At 32.2% G+C, this 18,044-nt stretch overlaps 1 protein-coding gene across 1 annotated transcript; it reads right to left on the bottom strand.

The window, feature by feature from the left end:
• Positions 1-1,521: 1,521 nt before the first annotated feature.
• LOC133326324 (structural maintenance of chromosomes protein 3) lies at positions 1,522-3,759 on the bottom strand. The gene has a single exon (XM_061534991.1). It carries the CDS (start codon positions 3,742-3,744, stop codon positions 1,522-1,524), a length of 2,223 nt encoding a protein of 740 aa, XP_061390975.1. The 5' UTR covers positions 3,745-3,759.
• Between the last annotated feature and the right edge of the window lie 14,285 nt (positions 3,760-18,044).

Below are 18,044 nucleotides of genomic sequence, written 5' to 3'. Positions count from 1 at the left end.
AATCCGGCTTCAAAATGTCAGCATCCTTTTTGGGTAGATGCAGTAATTATATCGAAATATCATACATTAGAACCATATTGTCCATGGGGACAATTACAACTTATTCACTGATCACATATGCGTGCATTGTGTTGTTTAGCCACAAATCAGGAACGAACACCAAAAACTCGTTGGCTTCAACCCTTTTTTACCTATTTTTCTACATTACCACCATCACATCTTCCACGCAACTTATAATTTATTACAAATATTTTATGATTTTGACAAGAACACTTCATTTTACAGAAATAAATTTAAATTATATGCAATATGTTTTTTTTTTCTCGACGTTCCCACGCCTCTCTTTCCAACCCCTGCCGACCAAGGGGGCGACCTCCCCTTACGTAGGGATCGCGTACACACCATGATCCGTATCATGATGGGATTTGAGAGTGGAATAGAAAACCGAGCTGCAGAATCTACTTCAACAACCAGTTTGTTATTAAGTTTTACTATTCATTTAAAAATACAATAATTTTAGATTTTATTTGTTCTACGCTCAAGCAAAAATCTACATTAGAATATACAGAGTTAAAGTCAATACATTTTAGAGTAATTCGTGCGGCGGAAGTCTACAGTTGATAGTGTCTACTAGGATCGGACAGGAGCATTTATTCTAATAGAAGAAATTAGGAAATCCGAAGGTATATTACCATTTAATATTTTTAGTACCATAATAGTATTCAACATACTTTTTAATGTAGGCGAACGAATTAATTTTAACTTGCTAGTATAAGATGGCAACACAAAACTACTATTCCAATGTAAACCTCTCAATGCAAAAAGTAAAAATTGTTTCGGCACGGATTCGATTTTATCAGAATATACTGCATATTGGGGATCCCATAAAACAGAACCATTTTCTAAAATAGGTCTAACAAGAGACGTAAATAGTTGTTTCGTTATATATTTATTTATTAAATATTTATTGTTAAAATTTAATTTTGGATCCATTAGAATACCAAGATCAACGAAAGAATCTACAGTTGATAAAACCGAACCATTAATATAGTAATGTCTTATCGAAGAAGAATTTCTATAAAAACAAATATGTTTACATTTATTTAAATTCAAGTCCATACAATTTAGGCTTCACCATTGAAATAGGCTATATAAATCATGCTGGAGTAAATCAGCTTGCTTTTCAGAATGATGGGTAATGAACAACTTGACAATCATATGCTCATATTTCGCGAGATATAAGCTTGCAAACCTCAGTTTCAAGGAATTTAAAAGGTGTTTGTAATTTCCCATATCTAGATTTCTGTTGCGGTCAGAATTGGTGTGTAGTGTAGAGATATGGAGGTAGTTTTGGAATTACTAACTATAAGAGAACAAATAGAATGATCGTTTCAAGAATATTCAAGATCTTAATATTTGGTAGAATAGATGGGCGTTATAATTTAAGTAGTGCTGTCACGAATATTTTATTTACACGTGATTTTCATCGATATAATATAAATTTTAAAACAAAAAATTTACTTACCTCTTCTCCATGTCTTCTAAATCTTGATTGACCTTCTTTATTCTCTTTTCCGCAGCACATAACTCATTTTTACAATTTAACAATTTTCTTTTCCTATCTTCAACGGATATTTCCTGCAACGCTTGTATTAGCTCATCTCTACGTCTAAATAAGTTATTAACTAACAAATTATCAAGTTTATTTTTTATGACCTCGAGTTGCATTCTCTGTGTAAACGCTTCCTTATTTTCCTGATTTAATTTCCTTATATCATCATTCAGTTGGTCTATTTCTTTCTGATCGTGGACAGATAGTGTAGACATTAGTTCTTGATTTAATTCAATTTCTAATCCCGACTTAGTACTATTCATGGCATCCAAACTGGCCTTACATTGAGCAAGTGATCGTTCCTTTGGGGTTCTATATTTTTCAATTCGAACCAATTCTTCCTTCATCAATCGTATTTCTCCTTGGACCTTTTCAAATATATCTTTAGACTTTCCCTGTTTTGTCTCCGTTTTTTGCATTTCAGAGACAACCGCATTTATGTTGTTTTCCACCATTTTTAATTCATTTCGAATTTTGTTAAGCTCTTTTTCAAAGTCTTTAATTTGAGCCGTCAGTTCTGTTCGTTTCTTCTGCATTTCCAGGCGAGAACGCGAGGTGTTAAAGTATCCACCAGTGAGAGAGCCTTTTGAAGAAACTTGATCACCATCCAACGTTACGCAGTCCAACCCTGTAGATTTTGCCAATTCAGTCGCCCTTTCTAAATTTCTGCAAATTAACGTTTTTCCAAATATATAGCATAACGCCTTTCCATGTTGTTCGTCATATTTTAGTTTGGATATCATTGGAATAGAATCCGGATCATCTGGATAATCATGATTTTTCACTTGCAATCTATTTAAAGGCATAAATGTTACTTCTCCTGGCAATTTCAATTTGTTCATCTCTTTTAAAATTTGTGTTCCAACTTTATCCGATTCAACAATGTGATGAAAAAGCCTGTTACCGGCAGTTACTTCCACGGCCGTGTATATAGTTTTATCGCAACTAAAATTTTCAATAACCGGTCCATAATACGCATTGGCAATATCAGCGAATTGCCCGCCTTTCTCTAAAAAGTTGTCTAGGACTTTTCTTACGGAATCACGACCGTTTAGAATTGGCTTTCCAGCCATGCTACGAAGAGCTTGATCAGTTTTCGATAGTTCTTCTTTATGCGACTGTAGTTGTTGTGTCATTTGCGTCTCCTTTCGCCATAATTCGTTTCTGGTAGCTTGATAGTGATCTTTAGTTTTTTTAAGTTCATAATACTTCTTGTTATGTTCGTCTATTTGGAATCTAAGCTGTTCCAATTCTGTTGTGTGTTCCTCTATTTTCTTACCTAAGTCCCTTTCGGCATTAGCGTCTTTTTTAAGATCTTCCACCAGTTTTGAATGATGGTTTATTTTGTCCTTAATTTGTTTACTAATTGATTTAAGTTCGTTCTGGATCCAACGGTCGCGTTCCTCCCGAGATGAAAACTGAGATCCCCGCCCTTGTTTAGCATAAAGCTCTTTTCGTTTCTGTTCCTTAAGGGCCAATTCGCGTGAACACTCCTCTTCTTTTCTTTTCATTGCTTCGTACTTTGGCTTTACCTCTTCCAGCTCTCTTTCTTTTTCACTGATTGTAACCTTCAATTTTTTCAACTCTTGGTCAGCACGCTCTTTAGATTTGTTGTCACCTTGCACTTCATCATTGAGATCGATAATAGTTAAGTCTAACTTTGTCTTTTCTCGCAATAATTGTTGCTGCTCTGTTAAAAGAATGGATCTCTCCTCCTTTGCACTTACTACATTCTTTTTTGCTTCTTTTAGATTTTTTTGAATATCTTTAATTTTTTCTTGAGCCTTTTGAATTTCCGTATTATACATTTTCTTTTTATCGACTGATGATTTCCGTTGTTGCTGTATTTCATCCAATGCCTTCTTAGTTTCTTTTAATTCGGTTTCATGTATTATGTACTCCAAAATTCGGCGTGCTTTATCCCATTTCTGATATTCTTTTAGCTCTTCCTTCTCTTCCTCAAGTGTTTTTAGGCGGTCTTCAATTGTCTTAAGGTACTCGGAAATTTTTTCCAATTTGCCTTCAGTTTCTCTCAATATATTGAGAGATTCTTCTTTTCTCTCATCGTATACTCTAGTTCCTGCCACTTCCCGCAACAATTTTAATCTATACGAATCCGCTGCAGTTGCCATTTGATTTATTTTCCCCTGTTTTACAATGTAGTACGGATTAGAATTGGAAAATCCTGCAGATTCCAACAAATTTACTACTTCAGTACGCGGCACGACCTTTTTGTTAAGGAAGTATTGGTCTTTCTTCGCACCTATAACACGTCGTAGATATATTTCATCTTTATCAATCTAAAAATTAAAATAAAAATTATTTCGATATATATTACAAGTAAATTATATTGTTAATTTATTTATTATTAATTAACTGGACAACACATACCAAAAGAAAATTCTTAAAAATCTTATATGAGGGCTATATCAAAACTTAAAATTGGTAAATACTCGGGTATTTACCCACCTCATTAAAGTATCTTAAAAATATCCATTCTAAATTTTATAACAAAAACTCGGAAATTGGGTGTAAGATGTTGTATTATTGATTCAATATAGTACATACCCACAAATGGGTATTTACCCAATTCACCGGGTATTTACCCACTGTCCATCTCTTATTATTAATTTTAATACTAATTGGCATTTTGTTCAACTTCCAATTTGTTCCTTTGTTACATTAGCTTTTATAGTGGTTTTAACATATTTTTAATTTTGTTCTTTTTACATCTCGAAAAAGGTTAGCCAAATTTAGTGTTTATAAGAAATTCAAAGAATATAAATTCCAGCCCAATATTTCTCTACATATATAAAATTAAATTAAAATAGTTTGTCCTTATGAATTGTGCAATGTTACTGTAGACGACGAGTTGTATCTTGTTGGTTTTGCTTTAATCAACGGCATGTTAAATGTGCTCGAATTAAGGCAAAAGGAGTGGACATAATTAGGGATAATGTGGCTGTTCTTTGGTGATGTGGTGTTATAAGCTTCGTGTCTTCATACTCAGTAAGTATATCATATCTTAATATCGTAATACAAAAAATAGGTTCCATCGGTAAAAATCGAAAGAATTTTGACCTGCGTTTGTAAAGGAATTTCTTAAAAGATCTGAAAATCAAGCTCATTTGCCTCATACGGTTGAAATATTGCAAAAAAAAAAACTAAATAAGCTTCTTAATATTTAGTTTCAGAGCGCAAAGGGTTAAACACAAAATAATTATCTCGATTACACTGTGCGACACGAAAATTTTTCAGGGGTTCTAACGTACCAAATCTGTTTAGTTGGAGTCCCTGGACCACGAAAATACCTTTGGTTTTTCTGGGTCATTTCGAAAACTAATTTTATAGAGAAAACGTGGTTTCATGGATTTTCAATTTGAAACTTGAATAACTTATTTACGTTATAACGGATTTATATTATTCTTTTTTTCTTTCGAAGAGTACAATTTTTCCTTTCAAACAAGATATATATTTGGTAAATTTAGACTCAAAAAACAGGTTCTTTATAAAAAATTACTCACCAAAATTACGTCTTTGGAATCTAATTTCAAATAAGCTATGGTGAGCACATTCATGAGATATACTCTAAACGAAGCAAAATCACGAGTTCTACAATCCTATAATCAGTTTTGTCCATTATCTGGATGCGCGTCCTGATTATAAGAAAAATTCAATAAACACCGATAATCCGGCTTCAAAATGTCAGCATCCTTTTTGGGTGGATGCAGTGATTATATCGAAATATCATACATTAGAACCATATTGTCCATGGGGACAATTACAACTTATTCACTGATCACATATGCGTGCGTTGTGTTGTTTAGCCACAAATCAGGAACGAACACAAAAAACTGGTTGGCTTCAACCCTTTTTTACCTATTTTTCTACATTACCACCATCACATCTTCCACGCAACTTATAATTTATTACAAATATTTTATGATTTTGACAAGAACACTTCATTTTACAGAAATGAATTTAAATTATATGCAATATGTTTTTTTTCTCGACGTTCCCACGCCTCTCTTTCCAACCCCTGCCGACCGAGGGGGCGACCTCCCCTTACGTAGGGATCGCGTACACACCATGATCCGTATCATGATGGGATTTGAGAGTGGAATAGAAAACCGAGCTGCAGAATCTACTTCAACAGCCAGTTTGTTATTAAGTTTTACTATTCATTTAAAAATACAATAATATTAGATTTTATTTGTTCTACGCTCAAGCAAAAATCTACATTAGAATATACAGAGTTAAAGTCAATACACATTTTACTAAGAGGATCTCCCATAGAGTAATTCGTGCGGCGGAAGTCTACAGTTGATAGTGTCTACTAGGATCGGACAGGAGCATTTATTCTAATAGAAGAAATTAGGAAATCCGAAGGTATATTACCATTTAATATTTTTAGTACCATAATAGTATTCAACATACTTTTTAATGTAGGCGAATGAATTAATTTTAACCTGCTAGTATAAGATGGCAACACAAAACTACTATTCCAATGTAAACCTCTCAATGCAAAAAGTAAAAATTGTTTCTGCACGGATTCGATTTTATCAGAATATATTGCATATTGGGGATCCCATAAAACAGAACCATATTCTAAAATAGGTCTAACAAGAGACGTAAATAGTTGTTTCGTTATATATTTATTTACCATAGATATAACATGATTGTTAAAATTTAATTTTGGATCCATTAGAATACCAAGATCAACGAAAGAATCTGGGTCACTTCGAAAATTAATTTTATAACGGTAGATATAGAGAAAAACGTGGTTTCACGGATTTTCAATTTGAAACTTGAATAACTTATTTACTTTATAACGGATTTATATTATTCTTTTTTTCATTCGAAGAGTACAATTTTTCCTTTGGCTGAGTTACAGCGGTTGAAATGTGAAAAAATACGCATAAAATGACAACATTTATTTTTCTATGGACTGTACGATGAAATTATGATATCAAGCCATATAAGTTTTATTATATTACGGGGAAGAAAATTAAATCAGCTTTCGAAAATGATAAAAATCAAAAAAATCGGTTAAAAAATGTATGACTTATACACATTATTGTATTGATTCTATGCATATTCTCTAAAGGAACTATGGGTCTATCTCGTTTCCTTTTGCCTGTTGCAAACATAACGGTTTGTAACAGGAAACGATACAGACCCATATTTCCTTTAGAGAGTATGCATAGAATCAATACAAAAATGTGTATAAGTCATCAATTTTTTTTTTTTTTTTATTTTTATCATTTTCGAAAGCTAATTTAATTTTCTTGCCCGTAATATAATAAAACTTATATGGCTTGATATCATAATTTCATCGTACAGTCCGAAGAAAAATAAATTTTGTCATTTTATGCGTATTTTTTCACATTTCAACCGCTGTAACTCAGCCAAAGGAAAAATTGTACTCTTCGAAAGAAAAAAATAATAATATAAATAATATAAATCCGTTATAAAGTAAATAAGTTATTCAAGTTTCAAATTGAAAATCCGTGAAACCACGTTTTTCTCTATATCTACCGTTATAAAATTAATTTTCGAAGTGACCCAGAAAAACCAAAGGTATTTTCGTGGTCCAGGAACTCCAAGTAAACAAATTTGGTACATTAGAACCCCTGAATTTTTTTTTTTTTTTTTTTTTTGTTATTTTGTAGCACAGTGTTATTATCTGACAGTCTTGGTTCCCATTATGATATTCTAGTTTTCTCTTAAACTTTGTTGAAATCATCCGTGTTAAAAAGTTAAATTTTGTGTTCTAAATATCAAATATTTCGAGAATATACAATTTTTATAATTTGCCATTCGATGCCAATATTCCACTAATATATTAGAATTAAACCAGTTTGACAATTAATTTATTTCCATATCCATTGTATTAGAAAATTTTATAGTATTTGTGACTCGCTCAATCTGCCGTCTGTAATGTGGCTTTCATTGTCATATTCTGAGGCTCTAACATCCTTGGCATCTAAAGCAAATGTAAATGAATTTACTTTTTAATTTTAAATCGTTTTTTAAATAATATTAAACGCCATCCTATTTCCTTTTTTGATTTTCTAAATATTAAAAGAATCGTTACCTCAACGCCCACCATGGTTTCTTTTGAGAATGTGCATAGAATCACTTTACAGGTCGCATTTATCATCCAAATGTGATAAAATTTGCACATATCATTTATTTGGTTCAATGAGCAAAACCAATGATATTGGTGAACATCGGTTTAGATTTATATATAGATTCCATTATAAGTTTATTTTTACAACAGAAAAAATTAAATTCTACTAGAATTATCCAAATTTATACACAAGAGGTATCGCATATTCAGATTTAGCAAAAGGTGCTTTTTGTAATGTCGGCATCTTTTTTTTTTAATAAAGTGCGGAAAGGCCAACCAACGCCAACCACCACCAACCACCCAAAATTACTTCTGTCACACCTTCTTATAAGATCAAGAAGAATAGAACTAATTGAAAAATACATCCAGAACTGTATTGTTAAAGAAGTGAAAAGTGCAGTATTCTTATCGGTTTTAGCTTTTTTTAAAAAGATATCTAAAGAAGTCAAGGAATGTTTCCTTTGTGGAATTAGAAGGATAAAGAGAAAAAGAAAAAAACAGCTTGGGTTCGGATAAAAAATTTTTAAGAGGTCAAGAATATATGTAGTTCCGTTGCAGAACCTAAAAGAATCTACTAATTTTACAAGTTTTGCAACTTTTTACTCGAAACCCGTTAATGAACCCACAAAACTGGTAAAACATTGAACCAAATCTAAGAGAACACAAAACAAAATAGCGTTCTCTTTGTAAACTTTTTACTCGAAAAATTTGTCCGAGTAACAATGGTAAACAGGAATACTAACTTCTGATTGACTGTTTTTCATTTTGAAGAATTGCCATCTAATTTTGGCATATTTATTAAATTTTCGTTCCCGAACGTTTCAAATTATTTTTTTACTCTACGAGCGCTTTTAAAATGTTTCCCTTTTACTAGCTTTACTATTTAAAAAAATACTGGAACAGACCATATGACGCGCGTCTAACATAGCACGCAATTACAATGGAGTGCAGACCATTATTAACTCAAAATTCATTTCTGCCTTATACATTCATTGTTCTTTTCAGGTTAAATGTTATAATTTCGCACTCCGAATATTTTTATACTACATAATTGGTCCCATGTTTGAACGAACTAATTGTAAATATGACAAGCAGATTTCTGGAAAATGAAAAAAAATAGTTAACCATTATCAAGAATTACAATATTTTTATGTAAAGATTTTTTAAATTTTACGAAAAATATTTGAAAGTGGATTTGAGGATCACTATGTGGAAAGCGAAAGATCCTTGACCACCTAATCCTCTTGATGCGATTGAAGTATGTGACGAAAATCTATTTCCAAATATAGATATATTTTTACAAATCTTAATAACGATACTGGTTTTTCTATCACACGTCGATTAAAAAATGTCTAAAAATCAAATTCAAAGCCAAAGTCAATGCATAAATACTGAACATAACTAAAAAATCTAAAAAAAGACATGATTAGGAATAAAGACTATTTTTTTAATATGCAAAATATTTAATATGTCAAGAATTCTATGTCTCGCACTGTTACAGCTTGCGAAATATAATCGTTTGTTTAGTTAAGAAAAATTTGTTTCCGAAATATCTTTTGCAATTTTTATTCAATAGTTTTACGCCTTTTACAATACCTGCTCGTTTTTTTATGAATATGTTTGTAAATTTCAGAGATATTAAGATAGGTTTATATATATGTAATTCTTAGTAAGATATTACTTTATTGGAATTTAATATTTATTATTGATATTGTTGTAGCTAAGAGCGTTCACACTTACGACAAATGACAATAAAAGTAATAAATATATGCCCAAGTTACTTTCCACGCGAAAATGGGAAAACAAAAAGAAAAACTACCTTTATTTTTCAAAATCCAACTAAAATATATTGTCCGGATTGCAAAGAATACTTCCTATATACTTTCGTATCTCTCTTAACGAATTGATTTTCCACCTATTTGGTTGACCTTTTTGTGGAATTCTTGATATATGCAATAAATGAAGAGTAATGAAGTTATATATTTTTGTGACCTTAATGAATATAAAATATTGTCTTTAGTTTTAATACATTTTCGCGATTAGTAATGCATTTCCATGCCATTTTTAACTTAATAATTTACTCATATTATATTTAAGGAAGGACAAATTTTACATTTTTCATTTCGCAAAATCGGTAGTCTGTGTCTGTTTCCATTAATAAAAACATACTATTGTAACTACAATAGATATCGGATATAAGAAACTCAAAAAAAGCCGGCGATTTCTTTCTTATATGCGTTTTTTTCTTATATGGAATTATCGGATATAAGAAAGTATAAGCTCGGTGTTTTTGATAATATTTCTTATATGCGATTTTTTCTTATATGAGATGTGCGTATATCCGATATCTACTGTACATGAGCTATACCATCTATTCTCGGACATCGACATAGTCTGACAGATCGAGCTGCAGCGACTACGTTGGCTAGGCCATCTTGTTAGAATGGATGAAGATGCCCCAGCTCAAAAGGCATATAAAAGCGAACCAAGTGATGGTTCACGTAGAAGGGACAGGCCACGGATCCGATGGAAAGATGATATGCCCACAAGACCGACGCGCCTGAAAATCTTTTTTAAGATCGGCTTATGGAACAAGCTTTCTGTCATAAGCCAGCTAAGTAGTATGCAAGAAGTTCCAGTGCCAAGAATAGTTAGTACGCAAAAGTACAGGACAAATGTAAAGTCGAGCTCCGAATATTTTTATAGAACTACATTATTTGACAAGAAGATTTGTGGAAAATGAAAAAAATAGTTAAAACATTACCGAGAATTATAAAATGTTAATGTAAAGATTTTAAAGAAATCATACTGTTGGCGTGATACCGAGATGCAGTGAAACCAAAAATAAAAGAAAAGAAAAACGAAATAGTGTTTAGTAAATATTTTCAAATCTTTGTTGTAAAGTAGATGGGTTTCGTGAGAAATAAGACTTTCGGGTATGTTCACTTACATACACTTCACCTCAGAAGTTACCTCCTGTTCTGCATTTCACGTGAATTGAAATTTTCGAACTGCGACAAAAATAAACGCCGACAATATAAACTATATCGTTTTTAACATCGTTTCTGTTATTTTTTTTAGTAATTTCGTAAATTCTAACGACTATTTTATTTTTTAATATTTCATTATTCGCAACATAAAATATATGTATGAAAGACTCTTTAATATCATTAATTTGTTAATTGATTTAAGCGAAACATTTGGTAACCCTATCTTGTACGATCTTATTTCAAATCAGCTGTTTGTGTCAAGCGAGAGATTCATTCGGAATAAATGCAACACAAACCTAAGTATCTATTTAAAATTAGTTTTTAAAGGCGTTTTATCTTAATTCTGTGATTCTAAACAAATTATACGCAATAATAACATATTAATCGTTCATCATGTGCCTTCTTTATTTCAAAAAACATTTTCTTTTATATAGAAAATCATGAATACACCCGACTCTCACTATGAAAATGTAAGTGTAAAGAATACACCTCAAATGGGTGTAAAGTGTGTTACAGAACACCTCAGCGTGTGTTCGATACACTTCTGCCGTTGAAGTGAATGCCAGAACATGCCCGTTTACCTTAGCACGCGTTAACCACGATAGCGAGAGAACAAGTGTTTAACCAACGAAAGCGAGAAAAAGCAAGTGATGTTGCGAGGGGCAAGAAAGCTACAGCAAGGCCGTTATCAACAATTATGACAACACAACATTGGAAAGCGTCCCTTTGCATACGAACTATGCGAATGTGGCTTCCAGGAGAGAATTGGTGGTTAACTGTAATGCTGTAGAAGGGGAAACAATGTATCGAACATATACATTGTCGTAAGCAATGTATCGAACATATACATTGCCGTAAGCAATGTATCGAACTTATACATTTTGCCGCACACCTTGCCGCGCTAGCTGCGTGGCAACCGATATTAGATTAGTGCGCGAATTAATGCATCAATAGGTATAGTAGTTAAGTTGCTATTGAGCAACAAATTAACAACAAATAGCAAGTTTGCTTTGTTTCTCTATCACTATCACTATATATATAAAAATTACGTGTATGTTCGTGATCGCTAACCTCAAAAACTATTGCACCGATTTTGACCAAATTGTATGTACAGGCTCTATAGAGTGTGAGCAGTGTTTCTGTGTAGTTTGAAATTCATACGACAGATGGCGCAATATTTTTTTTTGCACCGTAACTCAAGAACTACTGCATCGATCTTGACCAAATTGTATATACAGGCTCTATGGAGCGTGAGGAGTGTTTCTGTTTAATTTCAAGTTCGTCCGACTGATGGCTCTCTATATAATTTCTTTGAGTTTTGTCTGATTAGAAATTTGGTACTTAATCGACGTTAAGTATTCCGACGCCAATTCATACATAACCTGTTTTCGTGAATAGCGCGTGGAAGTCAAACAACAACTTATCGAAATGAATTAAATTTATTTAAATTTACTTATAAAAATGATGTAAAAAACGTATAGTAACTCATCAATATGAGAATGGATGGACGATGTAACTAAAACTTTCTTTCAGTTATCTGCAATTGAAGTGGGAAGGTTTTTATGAAAGAAAATTTTGAGAAAAATACTCAAAAATCTTGAAAACACATTTTTAAGAAACGGCTGGACCGATTTGCCTACTATACCGACAATTTACAGAGAAGTACTAAAAATTTCTTCCAGTTATCTGTAATTGAAGTGAGAAGGTTTTTATGAAAGAATTTTTTGAGAAAAATACGCGAAAATCATTAAAACATTTTTTGAAGGAGCGGCGGAACCGATTTGCCTATAATTATGTGGGACATAAAGTGATACTATACCGACAATTTACAGAGAAGTTCCTTACCAATTATAGGGTATTTGTTACTACTTTCAAAGTACCTAAAATCAGACTATGCAAAACTCGGGAAGTATATATATAAATTCGAATCCTACATGGAAAAAAGTGCGCATTAGATGTTCTAAGTGTCTAACTTATATGTACCTTTATTGTTTCTCAAATATATTTTTCATGATGTGAAAAAGGTTTCCATTGAGAATGAATGCACCAATTTGACTCACATTTTCCTACGGCTGTTTTTAATTGCAGTGGAAATAGTTTTACTAAATTATATCTTGAGGTAAGAGTAGTTATATCAAAACTTGACGTTCTCCTGGAAAATGTTTGGTGGAATAAGTTCGACAAATTGATAAACTGAAATATCACACATACTGACATAATTTAATATTTAACAATAACAATATTTCTTCAAATATTGGGGTATCAGTAAATGAAAGTTTACCGTCGCACTATAGGTAATATGGACAGTTTTTTGGGCAAAAAGTCATTTTTTTCAATTTTGGAAAATAATATATTTTTTGGTGGCAATAAAAAGAGAACATGTCAGAATTTATGATTCTGTAAGATTTTTTGCGCAAAAGTGTCTTAAAAGCGGTGGAAATCGTTACCAAACTCTACACTTTGAAAATAAAATTAAAGAAATAAAAAATTTTTAAAAATTAAGGCTTTTTTTAAAACGTTTGAAACCGCTAAATACAAATCATAAACATTAAAATTAAACATGGAGAGTATTTGCGGTGGTGTGTGCTGTTTATTTAATATATAATATTTGTTAAAAAGTTTGTGTAGCGATTCAAAATTTACATAGTTGACTATAATAAAATAAATGTATTTATTTTTTACACATAAGTCATTTTAGATAGACTTTTACTACAATGTTTAAATTTGTCTGATCTTTTGACAACCGTTAGAAGGCTTTGATTTGTATATTACAAATCAAAGCCTTTTAAATCGATTCTTATAGGTCTAAAATTGCGATTTTTTGCGTTTTTCAAGATATATCAGTTTTTTTAGAGAACTTCAGAATAAAAAACAATAAAATTGTCGATATTTGGTTTCAGGAAAGAAATAAAAGAAAAGAAACATATTGTTGTTTACAACTCCCGCACGTAAAGTCGGCCATAACAGCAATATGGACGAAAAATGCGTCAAATTAAAAAAGGAAATTAGGTTATTTTGCATGCATTTCTCAAGATGGAACAAATGTCATAGGAAGATAGAATAAATAAATAACAAGACTCGTAAACTGCAAAGAGGTTGTTAAAGGAAAGATTATGAATAAAAAAAATTATAAATTGGAGAAGAGAAAATGGCGGGCTTGGGTTTCCCTTAGAATATAAACCACCATAATTTATTTTTTTCAGCATTGATTAAAAATAAAAAATGACATATGAAAAACTGTACGGATGCTTTTATCTCACTTTTAGATATTAATAACATTAAAGAGTAAAAATGGGTACTGAATTAATTGTTATTAATGCATTCTGCAAAACATACAACATTGTAGTAATTATTCCTTTAAAAATCTGATCGCGGGGTCGAAATTTTTTTTAACACACTACCCTAATAGTTTTCAACCTTTGTTGTGTATAAGAAAACTAATGAAAATATCTGAGAAAGAATTAGCTTTGTTCGTTATATGTGTAGTTGCTTATAACCGTTGTTCGTTATATCCGGTTTCTACTGTGGAAATCTGCGTTTTCCCTTTCTTGTACATATAAATCATTTAAAAAGTCAAAAAATCGTTTAACACCTCTGTTATTAATTTTTGCCTAAAAACAGGGCAAATTACCTATAGTGCGTCATGAGGAAAACATTATGCGTATTTTTTTATATTGGAAATTTGACATAAATTAAATGGTAAATAGTTTCTGAAATATATTTTTCATGAATTCGTTAATTTTTACTAAACCTAAATTGATGCAATTCTGATACGGCAAAACAACGTTTGCCGGGTCTGCTATATAATATAAAAATTACGATTAAAATTTGTTTCGCTTATGTCAACTATTCAATTTGGATAGGAATCGAACAGGAATATAACCGAATATAGTTTTCTGAGCCACCACCGAATTCAAAACAATGTACGGCGACTCAGACGATAGAATTTTATAGTATAAATCTGCGCCCAATAACAACTTTGTTATCGGAAGTATCCGCTAAATCTAGATGAGATATTTTGACATGCAGATAGATAGAGTATTGCACGAATTTTTGGGTAAGGATAACTTCAATGAACAAATTTCTTTAGAGGTGCTAGTTAAACCATTATTAACTCCAGAGAGAGAGAGAGAGAGAGTTGTAAAACGATTATCATTTCCAATTGTTTGTTGTAGTTTCTTTGTCATCATTGAGACTTCCGACGAGGGATCTATGATAGCCCAAACGCCAATTTTTTTCGATTATTTACAATATTTACGACGGTTATTCCCAAAAGAACTTTTCTGTTCTGGGCGGTTTGCAGAACTTGCCGATTGTCCAAATTATAATGGTAATTCCAAAGGGAGTGATCGAGCTAGATGTGGAGCGAGATTTGAGGCGCGTTAAGACTACAGCTTTTATCGTGATAAAGTGAATTATGTCGATTTAATTGTTAAATCAAGCTGAATTTACCTCGATTTACCATACAAAATTAAATCCACTCAATATCTCGATTTGCTTTAAATCCTATGCTAAATCAAGATAATTTTAAATACAACCCGGCTTTTGTCCCAAAAAATAATCGTTTCACCTTAAATTATGCTTTAAAATTAAATGTTTAAAATAACTGCCTGACAAAAATATGTCAACGGCTGAAAATTAATTTTTTGTTTGCATTGATAATAAATATTACTATAACTAAGACCGACAAAGATTTTTATGCATTTCTAACCTACTAGAGAACAATTTCTAACAAAATTATAAAAATATTGGTTGAAAAATTGCCACAGACATCATGGAAGCAGTGAAAAGTGTATGTATACGTAAACAAATAACAGCTGACAAAACCCCTTCATTCCATTTTAACGCATCTAATTGTTTCTAAGTAGATAGAGGTGATTTGTCTTTGATAGTTTGTTCCCAGAGTGTTACTGTTAGTTTCGGTAACCGTTGAAGACAAATGAAAACAAGCATTGGATTCCAATGATCCGTTACTACATCGTAGACAGACATGGCGGAAAAACAACTATTTATTCCACGTTGAAGTGTTTTGAGACCAGAGATTGACTCTTTCTCTTGCGGGAATGAATGTTGAAAAGTAATTTGATGTGATTGTTCACAAGGATACTTTTGCAGCCACAACCAAAACCAGCTGTAATTACTCAGTCTGGCAATATTAAAACGTGTACTAAATCCTAATGTAACACAAAAAGTAACTCAATGAAACTTTAATTGTCTATGTCTAATTGTTGTTCGCCATTTTAATCAATATAAATTTTGCCTTGTACTAGCATGGTGTTTAAGTGTTAAAAAGCTAGTGGTATCTATACCATAAAGTATGCATTTTTAAGTTTATTTTTTATAATATTTAAGCATTTTTCTGTTCTTTAGGAATTTTAATATAAGTCATTTGTTTAATAAACCAATTTTTTTTTAAACGGAGCGTAATTTATTCAAGATCCTGAGACACACTAGAAAGGCCATTTAGCCCTAACATTTTTAAAATTCTTTATGTGCACACACTTAAAGCGCTAGAAACATCCCTGCCAATCGCAGTAAGCACAAAATGCAGTCACACACAGCTTGTAGTGAACCACAATATGAAGGCCAAAATAAACTTTGCAACATTTGTACGAAGCCCCTTGATGACATCGTGTATTCATTGTCAAAAATGTTTCCATGTGAACTGTGCAGAAAACGCCGATACAACTGATTATACATGTCCAGCTTATGCACCTAGGCCTCAGTCGCCACAACACAGCATCCTTAGTCGATGCTCCAATCAAGCAAAAGTATCTCAATCGAAAAGAATTCAGTTGCAACTTCAGCGACTCGAAGAGGAACGCAAAACAAACCTAACATACGTATCGCAAAAATATAACCTTCTTGATGAAGCCGAAGAGCTTTCAAAGTCGCCTTCAAACAAATCAGAATCAATTCTAAATTGGCTTAAAGAAGTCCCTTTGGTTCAAACTGATAATCAACGTGAACCCCAAAATCTTCCCGCAAACGTTCCGCCACAAACATATATTTCAACAGCAGTACCAAATAAGCCATTCAAAGTTTCATTACATAATTTTACGGAACACCCATCACATCCATCAGGAATTCCATAGAAATCCCAAGACTTCAGTTTAGTAAATAAAAAAATACAACCAACCGGCAAGCAAATTGCTTACCCGATAAACCCTTTAATATCACTTCACAAATCATTTATAAAAAATCAGCAACTTACAACGATACTTCCAGGATGTGTTATCCAATTGAAAACACCTTACATAACATACCACGGCTGATCTATGTAACTGCCAATAATTCTCTGCCAAACGCTTTACCAAATTGTCCAGCGGAATTTCGCACCATTAGTGGAAACATTCATAGAATTCAGCGAGCTAACGTGGTATTGCAAAATTCTGGCTTACCTGTATCGTCTTCTCAATTAGGAAATACGTCTGTTTTTGACAATGAACATAATACCAATAAACCTGAATTACACATTTTTCAGAACTTGCACGAACCAATAACATCATTAGCAACATTAGCCCCAACATGTCTTCTACGTGTTATGCTATACCATCTCATTCTTACGAATCCGGAATACTTAACTCAGGCCAAGTGCACGCCAGACAATCTATTCCTAAGAATTGCCAATTTTTAGTGGAAATCCAGAAGATTGGTCTGTTTTTTACTCCAATTTTGAGTGGTCGAAAATGCCGAAAATCTTGTCCGTCTCCAAAAATGTTTGAAAGGAGATGCCTTGAAAACGTACCAGCTGTAATACAAATATTACAGATGCTATTCTTGCAAGTAATTTAATTGATGAAATTAACAATTCCTCTCTTCTTCAAGAACTGCTATTCATCGTATCAGATAAATTGGGTAAATGAAAAAATGCATATGATAAACAACAACTTAAAACCAAATCTGTCCAAATTTGACAATTGGATATTTGCTATCGGTACCACACCAAGCAGTATAGCAGTCGAGCAAAATGAAAATAAGAGCGAATATGACAAAACCAAAACAAGTAAGAGTATATTTGTGCACACTCCAAAAGAGAATAACAAATGTATTATTTGTAAAAACACATGTAGATCAGTCACTACTTGCCAGAAATAGCTCTCACTAGAACGTGGGGAGAAATGGAGTATGGTAAGAAAACATAATCTCTGAAACATAATCACCACCCACCCATTACTTTTGGGCATTTTTAAAGATACCATTTCAAAATATTTATCTAAAGGGTATATAAAAAATTAAATAAGAATGAAACGATCAGTGTTGATGGAAGGATCTGGTACCTACCAATCTGTGCAGTATTTAATCGGAA

This window comes from Musca vetustissima, unplaced genomic scaffold, assembly GCF_032173495.1.
Source record: "Musca vetustissima isolate MV318-11 ecotype Yass unplaced genomic scaffold, APGP_CSIRO_Mvet_v1 utg162368, whole genome shotgun sequence".
Taxonomy (NCBI): Eukaryota; Metazoa; Arthropoda; class Insecta; order Diptera; family Muscidae; genus Musca; species Musca vetustissima.
The sequence above is the reverse complement of the archived record's forward strand: the minus strand, read 5'-3'. Positions and strand labels throughout refer to the sequence as shown.

Bases quoted from the DNA above. Each gene is read 5' to 3' on its own strand.
- LOC133326324 (XM_061534991.1), bottom strand. From the start codon at position 3,744: ATGGCAACTGCAGCGGATTCGTATAGATTAAAATTGTTGCGGGAAGTG.